We start from the raw sequence: 18,656 nt of genomic DNA, 5'->3' as shown, positions 1-18,656 counted from the left end.
GGCCGGCCGGAAGCGGGGACGCCCGCGGGCGAGGCAGAGCTCGGGCCCACCCCGCGTCTCTGAGGTCTTCTTCCTGGTCTCGGGCACTGTGGGGCCGCCTCCGGGAAGGCTCTGAGACCCTTCCGTGGGCCTTGGCACCGGAGGGAAAACGTTCCCGTCCCCGGACCGACTTCCTTGCTCGACCTCCCTCGTCCGCACCCTCAACGAAGGAGAAAGATGAGGCGGAATTGGAAAAGGGAAATAGCAAGGAGAGGACTTTTTCTTTTTAAGTTTACTTATTTATTTTTGAGAGTGTGAGCAGCGGGGAGCAGGGAGAGGGAGGGAGAGCGAGAAAATCCCAAGCAGGCTCCGTGCTGACACCGAGAGTCAGACTCTAACTGACCGAGCCCACCCGGCGCCCCTGAGAGAGGCCATGTCTTGAAAAGAATCCCTTCTTGACTATCAGTGGCCTGGGCTGACTTTTGTGCAGCCTTCCGTCTTCCCTGCGCGAGTAGAGACGTCTCTGGGCGAGTAGAGACCTGGCGGCCCCCAGCTCGGCCGGCCTCGGCCGAGGGCTGCTCTCAGGCCGCAAGGCACCTGGTTGAGTTCGGTCTGAACTCACCTGGAACTCCTCTGCCCCCACCCCTGCTGGCCTCCCTTCTGTTTTCTGTTCCTTGAAGGCACCGAAGTATTTTCAACTCAGGACCCTCAGTTTCCTTAGCCTGGATCCTCTTCGCCCACAAATCTGTGCTATCAGAATGCTCTTCTAACCTCATGGGAGGGTAGGATACAAAGTGATGTAGGAAACAAAGAAGAAAAAAAATTAAATTCCCTTACTGCCTACAACCCACTGACAAGTCCCTGAGACACGCAGAGTGACCTTCCCCTGGGAATCCAGCTGCCTGGATGATGACACTCAGGGCAAAAGGCAACCTTAGCTCACCATTTTCCCGACCCCAACCCCCACCCCAGGATCCTGTAAGTCTAATTTACAAGTAAAACTCCTTTGGAAACTTCCTTTACCTCTACCCCCCAAGACACAGGTTAGCAATCATCCTCCAGGCACATGGCCCCCTGATCCACACCGAAGGGTCTCGTGACTGCCAACAGTTAGCGCGTCAAGGTCCTGGGAACGGAGGAGCGTTGCTTCCAAACTTCCCTCGTGACTTACGCTGCCCCTAACCCATCCCAACCTGAAGGTATACAACCAGTCACCCTCCCAGTCCCAGTGTCGCTCCTTCTGCCCCCAGGGCCTGTCCGTGTGCTTTGGTACAGCCACTTGTTGGGGCACCTGGGCGGCTCAGTCAGTTGAGTGTCTGACTTCAGCTCAGGTCACACTGGACTCCCTGCTATCAGCGCAGAGCCCTCTGTCTCCTCACTCTCGGCCCCCTCCCCGCTCGCACTTTCATAAAAATAATTTTTTAAAAATATATCTTTTTGCCCAAAGATATCTCAAGAATTTTTCCTTAGCTGTCCGCTCTGAACCCCAACACTTCAAATCACATCACAAAAGAAGAAATTATTTAAAAAGAATTTCTTGGGTGCCTAGATAGGGCTCAGTCAGTTGAGCGTCTGACTTTGCCTCAGGTCATGACCTCGCAGATTCATGAGTTCAAGCCCCATGTCAGGTTCTGTGCTGGCAGTTCTGAGCCCAGAGCCTGCTTCAGATTCTGTCTCCCTCCCTCCTGCCCCTCACCCACTCATGCGTGTGCTCTCTCTCTCAAAAATGAATACATGTTAACAATTTTTAAATAAGATAAAATAAAATAATGAAAATTTCTTTGTAGGGGTGCCTGGGCGGCTCAGTCAATCTTGGCCGGGTCATGATGTCATGGTCAGGAGACAGAGCCCTGCCTGCTTGGGATTCTTTCTCTGCCTCGCTCCAACTTTCTCTCTCTCAGAAATAAACCTGGAAAAAAATTTTTTTTCTTTTTAAACTAAGCTGTACGTCCCACATTACGCTAGAACTCACAACGCTGAGGTCCAAAGCTGTAGTCTCCACCGACTGAGCCAGCCAGGCACCCATTTACCTTAACTTGATGTGTGATCTTAAGCAAGCCATGTTTCCTCTCCGAACGTGGCAAAGCAGGTGAAAGAGGGAAGGGGGACCGGCGGGTGAGCGGAGGGTCGCTCCCGCGGGCACCGACGAAAGCCGGCTGCCCCCCCACGACCCTCGGGGCGCAGCGCCCTGGGAAGGACGCCCTCGGACGCCGCCTGGCCGCCCGACCACGCGGGCAGGGCCGCTGGCTCCTCGGCTGCCAAGCCCGCTGGCCCCCGCGCCGAGCGAGCCCGAGCAAGCCAGGCCGGCCCAGTGCAAGGCCGCGCCGGGCGGCCAGACCCGGGGCCTCGTCAGCGTAGCCTTGAGCAAGTTACTTCTCCCTCAGCTCTGAGCGACGGGAAAACGCCTGAGCGTCTCCGGGCTGCTCGGTCAATGTAAATCCTGCTCCTCTTTTCCCCCTCAGCACATTCAACTTTTCATCCGAAACACCAGTGTGAGTTCTGGGTCCACGCCCCCAAACTGCCCTGCTTTTCTCAGGGAGCCCCCCCTTTTTCTGAAGTGCTACCGGCAGGCAGGCAAAACCCCAGCCACACCGCTGGAGCCCGGTGCTAAATCTGAAATGGGTTCCTGGCCCTTCGGTCACGAGGCCAACAATCCTGAACGTCGGTGCCGCTACGCTGCACTCCTGGGTCTCCGTCTCCTCGTCGGTACAGTTAGGGGAAGGCTGCCTGCCGCGTCCCCTTCAGGCTGTGGATCGGCCGCGAGGACGCAGTTTCCGAAACAGCCCGCAAACCCCACGAGCGCGGAGCGCGGGCGGACAGGCCGGCGAGGACGGGCGCGCAGCCCCGCCCCGCGCGCTCAGAGCTCCGCCTCGGGCCCGCGCGTCGGTCCCCCTCGCCGGGGGCGTCACGCAGCCGCTCCCGCTCGCCGCCCCGGCCTCCGGCTCCCGCTGCGCGGGGACCCCCCCCCGCCCGCCTCCGCGGTACCCTGCCCCCCTCGCAGCCCCCTGGCCCGTCAGGGAGCAGCCTGCCTCCGGTCGACGCTCCCATTGGGTCGATGCCCTGCGTCCCCTCAGACTCGAGAGTGCAAAGTGCGCTTAGGAAAGCCGGGGAGGGGATCCCTCGGCGAGACCCGGGCCTTCGGGTTGCGGCTTTCCCGCAGTGCCTTTACCCCCGCCGGGCTCTCGCCTTACGCAACTAACGGCCGGAGAGCGGACACTCCGGTCACAGCCATCGCCGCCCTTTTCCCGGAAGAGCCCCAAACCCTCAGGAAGACTCGCTGTCGCTAGGAGAAACTGAGGCCCGAAAGGCCAGGCTGTCCGTGTCTTCCTCAAGCCCGGTTTGCGGACGCCTCGCCTCCCGGCCCCCAGCTCGCGGACGCGGGCCCCGCGTGGCCCCTGGCCGGGCGCCAGCCACTCTGCAGCGGAGTCCGGCCCGGGGCGGGGCTTGGCTGGGCTGGTCCAGGATGCGAGATCCTGGAGGAAAGAAGCGCGGTGGCCTTTGGGGCGGCCGGGGGGGGGGGGGGGGGGGGGGGGGGCTGGGCTCCTGGGAACAGGTAACACCGAGCTGGCCATCCGTCTGAGCCAGACGTCAGGCCGGAGGCGAGATCCCCGGTGACAGGTGAGGCAGGGGAAGGGTGGAAGGAGGAGCGGGGAACCCAGGAGCTGGGGGGAGGGCGCCCTCACCCTGCTCCTGCTCTCCCTGCAGAATGGATTCCCGAAGCTCTGACCTGCTGGACGCGTGGCTGGAGTCCCCAGATGTTTTTTCAGCAGGAACCTTCCCGGAGCTGGGACTGCACGGCCCACCTCCAGAGGCCCCGGGGACTAAGCTCCAAGAACAGGGGCTGCCAGGCTGGGAGCCCAGTGGGGGCCATGGCTGTGTGAGTAGGAGGGGTGCAGGTGGGGTGAGCGGAAGCAGCTGTGATGAGGGGCCCATCAGCCCCTTCAGCCTCCACTCGGAGAGACGTCTGAAGCCCGAGCCCCTAAGAGACATGTGAGCTGTAACTACCCCCACATCCAAGGACACAAGGACTGAAAGAGGCCAGATGTAGGTCTGATGTCCAGTGGTACTCCGGATTCTCTGTACACACAGTCGCCCTCTCGCACCACAGGGCCTTCGAGACAGTGAGCCCGAAGACTTCCTGAAGCTTCTCATTGATCCCAATGAAGTGTACTGCTCAGAAGTCTCTGCTGGCAGCGACAGTGGCACCTCCCAGGACCCCGGCCATCCAGACAGTCCTCCTGCCCTCCAAGCACCCAGTTCCCCTGCTCTCTACGAGGTTGTCTATGAGGCAGGGGCCCTGGAGAGGGCGCAGGGGGAAGCTGGGCCAGCTGTAGGCTTCATCTCTCTCCAGCTAGGTCAGTGTTCCTGGTGGAAAGGGGACAATGGCCTTTCGGCTCCAGCCCTAGTCCGGGGGTGAGGGGTTTTCCCAACCTGTGCCTCCAGCCAGGCCCTGCGGCCAGTAGGGGGTGCCCTTCATCTCCTGTGTCTCCCCCAGGCCAGTGGAGCCCACAACTTCTGGTGCCGGATGCCTGCGTGGTCTGCGAGCTGCCCCTTGATGCTCATGTCGACACCCTGCCCAGGGCAGGCACTGCCACCCCAGTGCCTCCTGCGGCCCCGGTGAGCCTTGGTCAGCCTGACCCAGCACTCCTGGATACAAAGAGAGGCACCCACACACGTGCGGAAGGAGACTGAGGGAGGGGAAATGATGCTCATCTCTTTGCCCCAATTTTTGTGGCATTGAGCCTGAAGTCCAGGGAGGCACAGGCAGCTTTAAGAGCAGAAAAGGACAAGAGAGACAGAAGCCCTTGGGGATAAGGTGGCCCTGATTCAGTTAAGGAGGTGGGGTGAGGGGGTCTGGGGACAGCGTGGGAGAAAGCACAGACCTTGCGTGCAGTTTGCTCAGCGGGGCCTTGTTTCAGGCTCGGGTCTGGACATGGGGGTGGGGTTGGGGGCTGCCTGGGCGTCCAGCTGGCGCCCAGCACAGGGTGTAGGGAAGTAAGTGCACCCGTTTCCATGGGAGGCTCTGTGTGGCTGCACCCACGGCCCAGGGCCACAGTGCAGGGGTTAACACGCTGGGCGCCTCCCGCAGGCTGGCTAGGCTGGTTCCTGCAGGGGGGTTGGGGGGGGCTTGCCCCCTCAGGCTGGCGGGGGTGGTTCCTGCAGGGGGGGGGGGGTAAGGAGAGCGCCTGCACAGTCGCTGCGGCTGGAAAGAGTTGTCTGCACAATGTGGGGACTGGGCTCTGGCCTCCCTACACATCTGGCTGAAGCTGGGACCAGAATCCACACTGAGCATCTCAGAATCTGGCTGAGGGACCTTGAGAAGCCTGATGCTTCTAAGTTTGTGTTCACATCAAAACACTGGGGAGTTTGTGGCTTCAGGGGAGCAAGAAGGAACCATCAGAAAAAGGCAGAAAGACAAGAAATGGTCTGGCTAAAACCCAAGATCATCAGGAGCCAAAAGCAAAATCAAATTCCTCTTAAGTCAAAGTGAAGCGTAACTCCTTCAAGGAGTATCGGAAAGGCGGGTTCCTCTGTCCACAGGCCAGGCTGACCAGCTGTCCCCCCACCTCCCCACATGCTGTGTTAGAGAAGTGGTTCAGTCTGGTGGCCCTTGGGGAGTTCTCTGACAGGGGGCAGAACGTCCATCTAGAGAGTGGGACTCCGCCCCTGGGGGGAGATGGGCCACTGGCCCAGGGAGCTCCCAGCAGTTGACCCCGACCGGACATCGCACGCTGCCAAATGGAAGTTAACGGGCAAAAGTGAACCATCTTAAGCAAATCTTATCTTAGTGAGTTGCTGCCTGCCTTCTTCAAATATCCTGAAGGTTTGGGACCCAGAACTGGCCCTCCCTACCTTGCTGAGTGCCGAGGTCCTAAGTCTGGGGGCAAAGGACATATCACAAGTCCTCTTCTCTGCAGCCCCAGGAGACCCCAGACAGAGTCTGAATTAAGGCCCCTCCCCCCATCTCACTGACTCCTCCCCAGAAGGCATGCAGGGAGCAGCCTTGGGGGACGGAAAAGACGGGACCCTCTCCCACTGTCTTCTCACCCTCTCCTGCTCTCCGCCAGCTGCCGGGTCAGACCTTGTTCCTGACAGATGAGGAGAAGCGTCTCCTGGGGCAGGAGGGGGTCTCCCTGCCCGCTCACCTGCCCCTCACCAAGGTAACGTGCTTCCCCAAAGGGTATCCCAACCCAGTGGCCCCATCCTGGCCTTTGAAGAGCCGGGAGCACAGAGGCAGGTGGGGTGCCGAGGGAGGTTACGGGCCCAGGCCTGACACACCCGGGGCCCCCCAGGCAGAGGAGAGGGTCCTCAAGAAGGTCAGGAGGAAGATCCGTAACAAGCAGTCGGCTCAGGACAGTCGGCAGCGGAAGAAAGAGTACATCGACGGGCTAGAGAGCAGGTACGTCTGGACGTCCGTGTCCAGCTCCCTGAGGGCCACGCGTGGCCTCCTTCCTGACCAGGGCAGGTAGGTCAGGGACCACGGGGTTGCAGAGCTGGGTCCCACCTGTCCACATGCCCTAGGGCCGCTGCCTGCTCTGCGCAGAACCAGGAACTGCAGAGAAAAGTCCAGGAGCTAGAGAGGCGCAACCTGTAAGCGAATGCATAGCCTGCTCCTGGGGGGGGGGCGGCTGGAGGTCGGGGCCCCAGCACAGGTGGGGGTTGGGAGGCCACCATTCTTGCGCCCTGACTCTTCACTCCGCCTTCCTCAGCTCGCTGGTTGCTCAGCTCCGGCAGCTGCAGCTGCTCGTGGCCCGGACCTCCAACAAAGCCGCCCAGACCAGCACTTGTGTTCTGGTCAGTCTGGTGCCCATCCCCCCTGACGTCCACCATCCTTTGCCTCCATCCCGACAACCCCAGCCCCCATCACACCCACCTTCCCATCCCTGAGGACTCCAACCGCCCTCTATTCATTCGACTCTTGGTTCCCTGCCTTTAGTGTCCCCATAGCCCAAGGGTCCTTTTTTCTCCAGATCCTTCTTTTTTCCCTGGCTCTCATCATCCTGCCCAGTGTCAGCCCCTTTCGGCGTCTCCGGGAAGCTGGGCCTGAGGATTACCAGCCTCACAGAGGTGAGACAGGGGCGGCGAGGAGCGGTTTTTCAGGGAAGTCAGCCGTGGGAAGGAAGCCCTGTCCTGGCCAAGATCCCCCGCCTAAGGGAACACTCCAGTACTGCTCTTCTCCCTTCACCCACAGTAACTTCCAGAAATATCCTGACTCACAAGGACATGTCAGAAAGTTTGGAGACCACAGCAGTAGAGTCCAGACTGGGGGGGCCACCGAAGGCCAAGGGTGCAAATGGCTCAACAAGGACACTGTTTGAGAAGATGGGAGGGAAGACAGGCCCCAGCGGGCACGCGGGAGCCGTCCTGCGTGCAGAGATGTGAGCTGGAGAGCTTCCGCCCACAATCAGGAATCCAGAGTCCCTCCTGGCTCTGCTGCCCCCTGAGTTTCCCATTCAGAGTTCCTTGGCCTCAGGGGTCTGAATTCATTCCTGGATGTCCTAAATGTCTGTCTGTACCCCGAGGCCCAGGCTATGTGAGGAGGCATTTCGGGTACTTGATACATCCACAACTTTATTTCCTCTTTGGGGCTAAGGTTGAGGGGAAACCGAGGTTTTGGCTGAGAAATAAACTTTTTTTGCTGAAACTGTATCCTGAAAATTTTAAATAAGCAGAAGGGGAAGATAGGTAGCTGGTAAACTGAGGCATAAAGTTGCCACCCTGTTCCCACGTCTGCTGCCATTCCTTCCTTCCTGTCCCAAAGCGATCACAGTAGGGAAGGGAGCCCTTCCACTCCTCTTGCTGGTTGATGATCTGGACAGGAGACGCAGAAGGGGGCGCCACCACAAGTTCCCGAACCAGGGGCACGAGTCCGTCCATCCCACTGTCTGTCTGAGGTAGGGTCCCCAGGACCCCTGTCGAAGGGCGGAAGGTCGCTATATGGACTCGATCTGCTTCCGAACCTTTTCTAGAGCTTTTCTGTCCAGCTGTCGCTGACGAACAATGACCAGACAAGCGAAGACCAAGGCCACACCCACGACAGCCCCTTCAAATTTCCAGAATAAGTGTTGTTCCATCAGAGCTGAGCGGCAGCTAAGAGCAGGAAGAAAGAGTTACTGCAGGGAAGGCTGGGCGACCTCTCCCTCTACTCCCTTCTGAAGCCCAGCCAAGGCCCCTCTGAGGGGAAAAGAGAAAGCTCCCGACTGACGTGTTCACCGCACACAGACCCCACTCAAGTGTATCACTCAGCCGCTTTCTGGTGTGGCCATGGGCAGAGCCGGCACTTCCCCGCTCGATAGGGCCAGTGGGGGAGCGCGGAGAAACAGAACCGGAACTTGGGTTCAGATACTTTGCCCCTACCCCCTCCGATATGCCGGGCCGCCTCCAGAGGGACAGAAAGACCTGGGCGAACTACCTAAAATCACAGGAACGTGAGGCCCCTGGGGGGCTCAGTCTGTTAAGCATCTGACTTCGGCTCAGGTCATGATCTCGCAGTTTGTGGGTTTGGGCCCCGCGTCAGGCTCTGTGCTGACAGTTCAGAGCCCGGAGCCTGTCTTCGGATTCTGTGTCTCCCTCTCTCTCTCTCTGACCCTCCCCTGCTCACGCTGTCTCCCTCTCTCTCTCTCTCTCTCTCTCTCTCTCTCTCTCTCTCAAAAGTAAATAAAACATTAAATAAATAAATAAAATAAAATCACAAGAACAAAGGAAGTGACCTAGGTTTCAAGAAGAGAAACGGCACTTACCTTTTCAATTCATTCCTTTTAGAGGAGCTGCAGGTGATTTTCTCCACATACCCTGTGGAACCACACTCAGGGGTGGTCTTCTGTCAGGAGAAAAGGACCAAAGAACGGGTCAGGAAAGGGCAGCAGGAGAAGCCGAAAGTCTGTCACTCAGAAGGGGCAGGCGCCCCGCCGGTGTGGCTCTGGCCCTCACGGATATGGTGAGCGTGCTGGCTGCACAAGGAACGCGTTAAAAAGGACACCTCCGGGCAGAGGGCCAGGGCCAGGCCCCGGAGCCCACTGGGTGAAAACCGACCACGACGGGGGCGCCCGCCCGCTCGGTGAGTGGGCCTGGCGATTCCTGACCTCAGGGTTGTGAGTTCCAGCCCCACGTTGGGCATTGAGATTTTTCTTCTCTTTCTTCCATTCTTTTTTTTTTTTTTAAATGAATAGGACTATTAGGTGAATGTTGCTGTTGACTTAGAAAGGAAAGGGCACATTTTAAGGGGAAAACAAGTTCAAACGTGGACATACCCTGAAAATGCAAGGAAAAGACAAGGACGACGCAAAGGCACGCTTAGCAAAACCGAGAGACTGCCCAGATAGAAGAAAAACGGGAGAAGAGACACTCACAGCTTGGAAATTAGAGCACGGAGCACACTCCTCCGCCACCACGAACTCTTCCACCAGCCAGCACGGCAAATTTGCGGTGCTCACTAAAAGGGGAGAGAAATGCCAGCCCCAGCCCTGGAAAGTATTTGCCCCGAAGGCTCTGCCCACCCAGCTCCCCGACACAGCGACAAGCCCCGGCTCCGCGCGGCGCCGCCCTTCCCACCGCCGCCCCAGCTCGCGGCACAGGGGAGCACGTCGAGAGAAAATGGAAGTACGGGGGTGTCGGGGCACCACACCAGCACCCACCTGACAGCTTCTCCGCCCGCACCGGAGCCTCGGCCTGGCTGCAGCCACAGGGAGGGAGGGGGTGGGGAGGCCAGATCAGAAGCCAGAAACAGGGAACTCCCCGCCGCGCGGAGCCGGCCCCCGCACTCCGTCACCCCCAGGGGCGTGGACCGGGCGACCCTCCCGCCCCTCCACTTCCCAGCCCTCGGCCTCCCCTTACCACAGCTTTAAGGTGAAAGCCCACAGCAACCAGCACAGGTGGCTGCCCTGGGGGAGGCCACGCCTCCCCGCGCCCCTAGGCATGGGGTGCTTGGTGTCGCGCCTGTCGGGACGCAGGGACTGGCCTCGCGCCTCCGTCGGAGCGCGGACACCACAGCCCTCGGGACGTTCCCGGTCAGGACAGCGAAATGCTGGAATCGCCCATCAGGACAAAGGCTTTATTGGGCCGTCCCCATGGCCGCGGCAAGAAAAGCCCACACGCATTTGCTGGACTGGGCTGTGAGCTCACTTCTCCGGACCCGTCGGCCCTTGGGAAAGGCCGAGGGACGTACAGGCCTAGCGCCCCGTCACCTCCGGGGCCGTCCCCTCGCGGCCATCTTGCCCCGCGGAGGATGCCGGGACCGCGAGGGATGCCGGGACCGCGGAGGGTTTCACGGCTGGGCCGCTCGGCGCAGGCGCGCGGGTTGTGGCCGCAGGGCCTCGTCGTCTGGGCTAGTGGCCCTCAGCCGCCGCTTCGTCGGACCCGGGCCGCCTGCGTCGAGCTCGGCGCGCCGTGTCCCGGTGATGAGGCTCGTCTGGCTTCTCGGTTCGTGGCTTCCCGGGCTGTCGCCTGGCGGCCCCTGCTGCGCTGGGGAGCAGCGCCACGGAAGGAACAGCGCGTCGCCCTCTCAGGACTCTGCAGCCTCCGCAAACCCTGAGGTTCACCGTCAAACTACCAGTTGACACCCGTCCTGCCCCGGTGGCTCCGGGAGGGAGGCGACACTGCACTTTCTCCTTCCGGGACCCACGGTGCACCGATGAACGATGCCGCCCGCGCGCGTGTTATGTATTTTTTGAATTGTTTTTAGTAATCTCTGCGCCCGACGTGGGGCTTGAATTACTGCTCCATCGCGGGTTGATTCACAGCTACCCCCCCCCCCCCCCGAACCGGTGCTTTGAACGAGCTCCTAGGGTCCTCGCTCCCCCGGCGCCCGCCCTAATGGGATCGTCATGCGTGCGGGGAGGAGGTTGTAATTCCCACTTTAGGACGCTCTCGGCATTCCTGTAAAATAGAAATGGTTATGTGCATTTTCTAGGTTTTTTTGGGGGGGAGATGCAAATGAAATGTGTAGGAAAGTATTTATTTCTAATTGCATCGTGTCACATACGGTCATACTTTCTGAATTCAACATTTAGGTCGTTTTGATCTTCAGTATTCCTGAGGAGTCAGAGTAGGTATTAGTCCTATTTTACGAGCAAGCTCAGCATATAAGGGATTGTCCAGGGTCACCCAGTGAGTGGGAGCTAAGGTGTGAGCCCAAGACGGGCAGCTCCAAGGCCACAGATCCCCATGGAGTTAAACCTTGGTATGTATCCAGAACTGCAGAGACTCGACCCCCACTCTTGGTTTATGCTCTCCTGTCTGGTATTCGTCATCATCTAACGCTGCCCGTATGTTCATCCTAGTTTCACAAACATCTAGGTCTACAGCCTCCCAGAAAGTGGACTGTGTGAGTTCAAGGAGGTACTGAAGTCCATGTAAATAAGGTCACTAGTGGTAATCTGTCCCCCACTTCTCAAGCTGAAGGGCTTGTCCCCAGACTTTGTTGTGGTTAAAACCCCACCCCCACCCCCTCTCCCCACAAGGCCTCCCAGCCTGAGTGTAACCGCTCTGCCCCCTCCCAGGGCTACAGCAACTGCTGAGGACTGAGATTCACTTTTCTTACGATTCCCTCTTTATTTCTCTAAGTTAATATTTGTGCGTATCAGTAGTTGCGCGTTACAGAAGTAGGTGTGGGTGTTTTCCAGTAGCTTTTAGCTGTAGGAAAAGCGTGGGCTGAAACCTAGCATCCTGTTCCTCATCAAGCCCCACCGTGTCTCCCGCCAGGCAGCGAGTCAGAAGCTCCCCCGTCCAGTCCAGTCGCTTTACAAACAGGCAGCAGTAGGCCCCCCCACTGACACTGGCTTTAAAACCTCTAGTCTGGGGTGTGCTGAAGACGTCAGTGTTCTTCCTGAGATCCACAAAATGCGAGTCTTTCTCATGACCTTGAGCCACTCACTCTAGCCGGGCCTTCGACTACAGAGCTCCGACGCGATCCAGGGAAGGATCTTTACGCCCCGGAAGTTTGCTACCAAACACACTATCCGGCTGCACGGCGGGCCTCCCAGCACGGCCAGGCCCTTTGCTGCGGTCGTTTCCCGCAAAGCAGCCGCAGCACCGAAGGCCTTGCTGCTGGCCCGGGGTCGCTGCGTCCACTCCCACACCACAGGCGTGGGGATTTCGTTAAGGGCCTTGGACTTAAGATCATGTGAATTACACCCCCAATGGTATTTTGCCTAAACCAAGTCTGATGTGTCCATTCACTTATCAGCTCTGATAAAAGGTCATCTGTGAGAGAAGTTTGCTGTTTAGAAACTGTCGTGTGAGGGGACAGGGGCTGTGTGTCAAGGTGGGGGTCGTTCTTGGGCATGCCAGTAGTTTGGCCTCCTTGTTATTTGGTACTTACGAGAGGTTTCTGTTAAAATTTGTTTGTCCGTTGTGTAAGTTCCACCCAAAGGTTATAGTATCTTGACTCTTGTGCTTGGCTCATACTAGATGCTCAATAAAGATTTATGAGTAAATGAACCTCACTGTCCTCATCTACAAAAGCGGAAAATAACGCCTACCAGCTACCTGAAGGGATCACTGGCGGGTCACAGGCGCCTGCAGAAACCCCAGGCGGAACCACGTCAGGTGCTGTTACTTCTCTGAGGCCAGGGCCTCCTCTCCCCTGGGAAGGCCCAAGAAAGAGTTCTAGAAACGAGGCAAGGTTCTATCCGTAAGGACCCTCGAATTTCCATCATGGAAAAAGGATGCCCAGCCACTCAGGTTCAGAGAACCTCCTTGCTGTTCTCCTCATCCATGAAATGGCGGGGAAGGGACAGCTGCACAGGTCCTGGTGTCACAGGACCCCAGCGGGTTGGCGGCCGGCCACCTTAGAGGCAGGCGTTGGGTTGGTGAGCAGAGGGCAGTCCCAGTGGGTGAGGAAAGTCACCTGAACCAGGGGACCGTGTGTGGGTGGGGGCCTGCAGTGCTGAGGAGGACCACGCAGAGCGGAGGGCCAGCGCTTTGGAGGGGCCGCGGAGCCCACCTGCCACACAGCCCTAAAACCTGATCCGGTGTCGAACCAACGGTTTATTTTCACTTCTGGCTGCCCTAAGCCCAGGGCCCTGGCTTCCCTCCGCCCTCCCTCCCTGCCCCTCACCTTCTTTCACTTCCTGCCATCTTTCCCCTCCTCGCCTCTCCCTGCCTCTCTATTCTACTTCCTCTCCTCTCGCATTCCTCTTTTCCTTCTGCATTTGCTCCCTCCTCAACCATCTGCCGTGGACCCGCCTCCGTCCCCGGCGAGCCCCGCCCGCCCTCGGCCCGGTGTCCGGGCCCAGGTCCTCAGCCGAGGGAGCACCTGCCGCTGCTCTTCTTGTCACAAGCTCTCAGGTCCGCGCCAGGGGGCCTGTGGCTGTCTCCCTGGAGGTGGAAGGGCACCAGGGTCAGGGGTGGGGGTCAGGGGGAGAGCGGCTGGCCGGGGTCTGAGACTGTACATTGTTTGCAGGGGCCCCACCCGCACAGCTGTGCTTCGGCCAGCACAGGCCACTCACCGATCTCCGGCCTCCTGACTTGAGCAAGATGTCCCGGGCCAGGGAACTGAAGGCCTGCCCCGGAAAGGAGTGACTGGTCAGAGCAGGCTGGGGTGGGGATGGGGGGGGCGTGGTCCAGCAGGTGTCTCTGGGAGTGGGGGGCGGGCAAGGGCGTGTCTCACCTCATCCACATTTGTGCTGGATTTGGCACTTGTCTCGAAGAATCGGATTCCATGCTCCCGAGCCAGCTGTGGGCGGGAGAGACCAGACAGATGGATGGAGGCAGCAGCCCTGTGGAGTCCGGCACGTGTGGCCGCCCAGCCGGGCCCTCACCTTGTCGGCCTGCTCCTTCCGCACCTTCCTCTTGGCCTCCATGTCACACTTGTTGCCCAGCAGCAGACGCTGCACCCCAGCGGAGGCATTCTGGGAGCAAGACGGCAGGAGGAGTAAAGTTGGGTCCTGCTCGCTTTCATGCCCCCTCACCCTCCAGGTGCCACCCAGTCCCTCCAGGATGGTCCTCACCTCTTTGATGCTTTTCATCCAGTTCTGAATATTCTCGAAGGATTTCTCGTCTGTGATGTCGTATACTAGGATAATGCCCTGGGAGACGGCAAGAGTTCACCCTGGAGCTTTGGCCCACATCCCCTCGCTTCTGCTTCCTGCCCCTCCAAGTCCTACCCACGAACCTAATCACTAGCCCAGGTGGGGCCCGCCACGCCCCCTGCCCGGCCCCTCTGTGCGGGGACCCACGCGGCGCAGCCTCCCCCCGCGGCCAGACCCGCGGCTCCTACCATGGCTCCGCGGTAGTAGGCAGTGGTGATGGTCTTGAACCGCTCCTGGCCAGCCGTGTCCCTGAAGAGGTGGGAGGTTTGTGGGGCGGGCCGAGGAACAGCTCTCCCGAGGGAGAAGGCCCCCTGCTAAGAATTTAGCTTTTGCAACAGAGTGGGCTGAAAGGAACAGGATCAGAAGACAGCGGCGGCGGCAGAGGAGGTAAGACCGCCGGGAACGAGGTCCTCGGGTTGGTCTGTCGAAGGCTCACTCTGCGCAAGCGCTGTTAATCTTCCCCTACGCTTGTGAGACCCGTTTTGCTGTCCCTGTTTCACAAACGAGGACGCAGATGTGGAGGCTAAATGACCAGGGAAGGTCCTTCCACAGCAGAGCCGGAACTCGAACCACCGTGGGCTCCTTCTCAGGCCGCCGGCCGCCTCCACACCTGCGGCGTCTCCAGCGTCCTGTGACAGGTCAGCCCTCGGTCGGGCTTTCTGGGCTCGCGGGGACTCAGAGAGAGCACAGACTTAGAGTCAAGTCTTAATTCTGCCATTTGCTGTTTCCCTACTTTAATGCTGTTTCCGCGGGACAGCCCTGCAGACATCTGTCAAGTTCAGAGAATGTTCTGGAGCCGGGAGAGGCAAGAGAGTTACAAGAAAGCTGAGAACAGCTGAGTGAGCAGGAAGGGATGGGAGGACATCTGCGTGAGCTGACAGGAAATGGAGAAGTGCCGGGAGGAGCTGTGGGGAAAGGAAGAAAAATGAAGCAGAACGGAAGGGCCCGGCTGGAAGGGCGGGAACGAGGCGGTGTGGCCAGCGGTCCTGGGGGCTCACTCACCAGACCTGCAGCTTGATCTTCTTCCCCTCTACATCCATAGTGCGGATCTTGAAGTCGATTCCTAGGAGTAGAGCATGTGCATTCCAGTTGAGACTGTGCGTGGATGCAGGGGGCGTGCGAGGGGGGCCGGGGATGGAGCGGCGTGGACACGTAGGGCAGGGGGCGTGCGAGGAGACACGGTGTGGACACGGAGGGCAGGGGAGACACAGGACGGAGGGGCAGCAGGGCCAGAGCTGTGCAGGGGTGCACTTGGGAAGCAACTTTGTTGCAAGTATGAAACTTGGGAGAATTTTCTCAAAATGTCCTTGGGTAGCAAGCATCTTGTTTTTACAGAGATTTTATGGATGGGGGAGGGCGATGGAAACTGCAGGGAGGCTGAAGGTGCCTCTTGAACCCTCAACCACAGCTGCCAACACCTCTTGGAATTCAGTGTCTCCCCCAGAATGTTACTTCCACATTCCTTTTCCTTTCTGTTCTCTTAGAACTCTCTCCGGGGCGCCTGGGTCGCTCAGTGGGTTAAGTGCTTCGGCCCAGGTCATGATCTCACAGGGTTCGTGGGTTCGAGCCCTGCGTTGGGGTCTGTGCTGACACCTATCTCAGAGCCTGGAACTTGCCTCGGATTCTCTGTCTCCCTTTCTCTCTGACCCTCCCCTGCTCGTGCTGTCTCTCTCTGTCTCTCAAAAATAAATAAAAAACATTTTTTAAAAATGACATTGGCTTTAAAAAAGAACCCTCTCCTCTCGGTACTCTACCTACACTCCAGCCATATAGGATTAAGAGCCAGGAAAAAGGTAGCTGATGCCAGTCTGTGTGAGTTAACTAGTAGGCTGGGCTTGCAAGCAAGAAATCTGACTACATAAGATTCCTCCCAAGATTGAAGTAGGAAAGAGAGGCATTTCCCTTCTCTCTTCTAACCAGAATTGTCTTGAGATTCCCCTGGCTTTATTTCCCAGGCCAGAGAAGATGAAGAAAGAGAAGAGGGGAGGGGGGGAGGCAGTGTTCTTAGTGGAAACTTGGGCGCCTCCCCAGAGCCTGTTGGGAGCCTAGGGAGGAGGCTGAGTCACCAGGCTGACTCAGGGCCCCCAAAAGTCCCCCTACTCCTACTGTCCTTGCCTGGCTGACTGCATATTCACCACCGCCCTCCAGCACACCCAGCCTCTTTGTCCCATCCCCCTCCCCAAACCCCCAGTTAAGTCGAGGGGCTAGGAGACTGGGAAGTAATATGGTACGGCGGGGATGCAATGGGGGCGTCTGAAACTCAGCAGGACACAAAGAGGCCGGCGGAACTGGAAGACGCGTTCAGGGAGAGGGGTTACAGGAAACACGGAGAGGTGGGCCGGGGTGGGGGAGGTGGGGGAGAGGAGTGGAGCAGGAAACGGAGAAGGATTCGCGTTGATCTGGGGAGATGAGGGACAAGCCGCTACCAGGAACCTGAGGCGCTGACTCCACCGGGCATTACCTGGAGGCCTCAGGGAGGTCAGAGGTTGGGTACCATCCAGAGAGACATGCGTCGGGGATGGGTCTGACACAGGGATTGAGAGACCAGAGTTCAGAAGCCTCACTCTAAGGGGGCTGAAGGGTGGGGGCCACTCGTGACCTGGGAGCCTGAGGAGGAGGTCGTGGGGGCCCAGGGGGTCTGGGACATGGCCCGTGGGCTCACCGATAGTGGAGATATAAGTGTTGTTGAAGTTGTCTTCTGCAAAGCGAATGATCAGACAAGTCTTGCCCACCCCCGAGTCCCCGATCAGCAGCAACTTGAAGAGGTGGTCGTAGGCTTTGGCCATGGCGGACACCGCGGAGCCGGGGGAGGGGTGGGAAGCTCCGGGCACTGGGAGGCGGGATCGGAGGGCCGGCGGCCGGCGCGGCCCGGAGCGCAGGCCAGGAAGTTCTCCTCCCTCTCCGCCCAGGCTCCGGGCGAGAGGGGAGGCGGCCCTCCTCTGGGCCCCACCCCCTGCCCGCCCGCCCCGTCCCCCGGCGGCCGGGCCTGGCCGGCCTTCTGCTCCCCGGGCCGTTTCCCGCAGCGTCCGGCGTGCGGTCACGCCCCTCTGCTGATCTCACTCTCACAGTCGTAGGCCAGGGAGGCTGCGGTGAATGGAAGCAGAGTTTTAACCAAGATGAGCAGGGGAGGGGGAACTTTGGAGGAGTTAGGGGAAGCGGGAAAGTTTTGGGGAATAAGGGTGGAGGTGGGGATGGCCCTGGGAGCTGACAAAAACTGGGGGCTGCTTCAAGGGACAGAAGGTCTAGTCGAGGGACAGAAGCCTTCCGGGGCGGCTCTAGGATGCCGGCGTCGGTGCTCCCAGCCCTCAGCTGTAGCCCAGCTCCGTTTGAAAAGAGCGGGATGCTCCGGAAGCGGAGGCTACTGTGGGGTGGGTCTGCCCCCTGGTGGAGCGGCGTGAACACGCAGGCCCGCCCTGCCGCACCCCTCCCTCGCTCTCCACCGAGACGCGCGCCGGGGTCGCATCAGCAACAGCCTCCCTTCCGTGCGGTTTCTCCGACACGCCAGCTCCGGGAAGGCGGGGTCTGGGGCCGAGAAGGTCTGGCCTCGGGCCTTCGCCGAGGCGCGCCTCCCGAGCAGACGGCGGAGGCCGCGCCCTCACCCCTCACGGAAAGCCAGTGAGGAGGCGGCCGGGACGCTCGAGCGTGGGAATCCCGGCTCTAAAGACACAAGCGAGCTCTGCGGGTGGAAGCCAAGTGTACAGAGTCTCTGCCTCTCGAGCAGGGGCTCAGCAGAGCGGTCCTCGCAGTGTCCGGGCTGCGCGTCCGCGTGCCCCCTGCCACCACCCTCGCGCACGCTCTCGCCTCCCGGTCCCCCTCGGAGCCGTGTCAGACTCGGCGGCTTCTCTACCACTTCCCGCCGGCCAGGCCGTCTCGCACCCGTCCTTGAAATTACTCTGCCGTTTCCCGAAGTGTTCTGACACACGTCCGTCCGCTCCGTTCCTGTCCCGTAGGCCTGATGCGCACTCCTCGCCCCCTGGAGGGGTGATTCTTGCTCCCCGACCTAGGCGGCACACCCCCCGGCGAGGTCTCCTCGGTACCTAACCCCGTGCGTTCCGTCCTTAGCGCTCTCTGGCCTCCTCGCCTCCCCCCTGCTCAGCTACGCCGGGCTCCTTTAGGCCCCGGGTTTTGTCTTCTCCCAGTCAGTCGCACGGCTGACTCCACGTCCTTCAGATTTCGGCCTAAATGTCACTTCCTCGTGGGACTTTCGGGCCGCGAGCGGGGCGCTGAGAACCGAGAGCGCCCGTCCCGCGCCGGCGCGAGGCGGCACGACGCCCCGCGGGCAGTACCGCGCCACAGGAGCAGACACCCTCTCTAGCACGTCTGTGTGTCGCACGGGTCCCGACGCGGCCGTCCCCGCGCGCGCACTGCAGAGGGTGGGCCTGGGGGGGCGACCCGACAGCGGTCAGGGGCTCGCCCGCGCGGAGCACCCGAGTACTTGACGGGGCCGCCGTCCGAGGCGGAAGGCTGGGAGGACACACGAAACCCTCCCAGCGGCTACCCCGAGGGGAGAGGCTGGGGGTGGGAACCGTGTCTACATCCCCGCGGTGTTAACAGGGCGAAGAAAACCAACTGGGAGGCGCGGAGGGGACCGAGGAGGGCCGGGCCCGGCTCGGTCCCGCCGCAAGCCCCCGGCGGGCCGGGCGGGAG

The 18,656-nt window shown here is 60.0% G+C and overlaps 3 protein-coding genes across 5 annotated transcripts; 1 reads left to right on the top strand and 2 right to left on the bottom strand.

Annotated features, from left to right (window-relative positions):
- The first annotated feature begins 3,505 nt into the window (after positions 1-3,505).
- CREB3L4 (cAMP responsive element binding protein 3 like 4) lies at positions 3,506-7,629 on the top strand. 2 transcript variants are annotated; one of them, XM_029936103.1, is made up of 10 exons: positions 3,506-3,597; positions 3,685-3,856; positions 4,088-4,334; positions 4,475-4,596; positions 6,048-6,140; positions 6,273-6,379; positions 6,502-6,570; positions 6,690-6,774; positions 6,951-7,047; positions 7,172-7,629. In XM_029936103.1, the coding sequence occupies exons 2-10, from the start codon at positions 3,686-3,688 to the stop codon at positions 7,360-7,362; spliced, it is 1,182 nt and encodes a 393-aa protein (XP_029791963.1). In that variant the 5' UTR covers positions 3,506-3,597; position 3,685; the 3' UTR covers positions 7,363-7,629. The 2 variants fall into 2 exon arrangements, with proteins under 2 accessions (XP_029791963.1, XP_029791965.1); XM_029936105.1 differs by lacking the exon at positions 6,502-6,570.
- JTB (jumping translocation breakpoint) lies at positions 7,532-10,281 on the bottom strand. The gene is made up of 5 exons (XM_029936108.1): positions 9,814-10,281; positions 9,615-9,652; positions 9,330-9,412; positions 8,721-8,800; positions 7,532-8,070 (listed from the first exon to the last, which is right to left on the bottom strand). The coding sequence occupies exons 1-5, from the start codon at positions 9,894-9,896 to the stop codon at positions 7,914-7,916; spliced, it is 441 nt and encodes a 146-aa protein (XP_029791968.1). The 5' UTR covers positions 9,897-10,281; the 3' UTR covers positions 7,532-7,913.
- A 1,223-nt stretch (positions 10,282-11,504) lies between these two features.
- RAB13 (RAB13, member RAS oncogene family) lies at positions 11,505-16,957 on the bottom strand. 2 transcript variants are annotated; one of them, XM_029936106.1, is made up of 8 exons: positions 16,672-16,957; positions 15,012-15,072; positions 14,198-14,258; positions 13,929-14,006; positions 13,740-13,829; positions 13,589-13,654; positions 13,428-13,481; positions 11,505-13,296 (listed from the first exon to the last, which is right to left on the bottom strand). In XM_029936106.1, exons 1-8 carry the CDS (start codon positions 16,793-16,795, stop codon positions 13,219-13,221), a joined length of 612 nt encoding a protein of 203 aa, XP_029791966.1. In that variant the 5' UTR covers positions 16,796-16,957; the 3' UTR covers positions 11,505-13,218. The 2 variants fall into 2 exon arrangements, with proteins under 2 accessions (XP_029791966.1, XP_029791967.1); XM_029936107.1 differs by having other exon boundaries at positions 14,198-14,914; positions 16,672-16,688.
- Between the last annotated feature and the right edge of the window lie 1,699 nt (positions 16,958-18,656).

The sequence above is a fragment of the Suricata suricatta genome, chromosome 3 (genome assembly GCF_006229205.1).
Source record: "Suricata suricatta isolate VVHF042 chromosome 3, meerkat_22Aug2017_6uvM2_HiC, whole genome shotgun sequence".
Taxonomy (NCBI): Eukaryota; Metazoa; Chordata; class Mammalia; order Carnivora; family Herpestidae; genus Suricata; species Suricata suricatta.
Note: the sequence above shows the minus strand (reverse complement) of the source record. Positions and strands in the feature narration are given on the sequence as shown.

Excerpts from the sequence above, each read along its gene's own strand:
- CREB3L4 (XM_029936103.1), top strand. The coding sequence starts at position 3,686 with ATGGATTCCCGAAGCTCTGACCTGCTGGACGCGTGGCTGGAGTCCCCA. Across the intron at positions 4,335-4,474 it reads CTTCATCTCTCTCCAGCTAG|GCCAGTGGAGCCCACAACTT; the intron begins GTCAGTGTTCCT and ends TGTCTCCCCCAG. Across the intron at positions 6,141-6,272 it reads CTCACCTGCCCCTCACCAAG|GCAGAGGAGAGGGTCCTCAA; the intron begins GTAACGTGCTTC and ends GGGGCCCCCCAG.
- JTB (XM_029936108.1), bottom strand. The coding sequence starts at position 9,896 with ATGCCTAGGGGCGCGGGGAGGCGTGGCCTCCCCCAGGGCAGCCACCTG. Across the intron at positions 8,801-9,329 it reads CGTGCTCTAATTTCCAAGCT|AAGACCACCCCTGAGTGTGG; the intron begins GTGAGTGTCTCT and ends TTCTCCTGACAG. Across the intron at positions 8,071-8,720 it reads AAAAGGAATGAATTGAAAAG|CTGCCGCTCAGCTCTGATGG; the intron begins GTAAGTGCCGTT and ends TCCTGCTCTTAG.
- RAB13 (XM_029936106.1), bottom strand. The coding sequence starts at position 16,795 with ATGGCCAAAGCCTACGACCACCTCTTCAAGTTGCTGCTGATCGGGGAC. Across the intron at positions 14,259-15,011 it reads AAGATCAAGCTGCAGGTCTG|GGACACGGCTGGCCAGGAGC; the intron begins GTGAGTGAGCCC and ends CCACCTCTTCAG. Across the intron at positions 13,655-13,739 it reads GGAAGGAGCAGGCCGACAAG|CTGGCTCGGGAGCATGGAAT; the intron begins GTGAGGGCCCGG and ends TCCCGCCCACAG.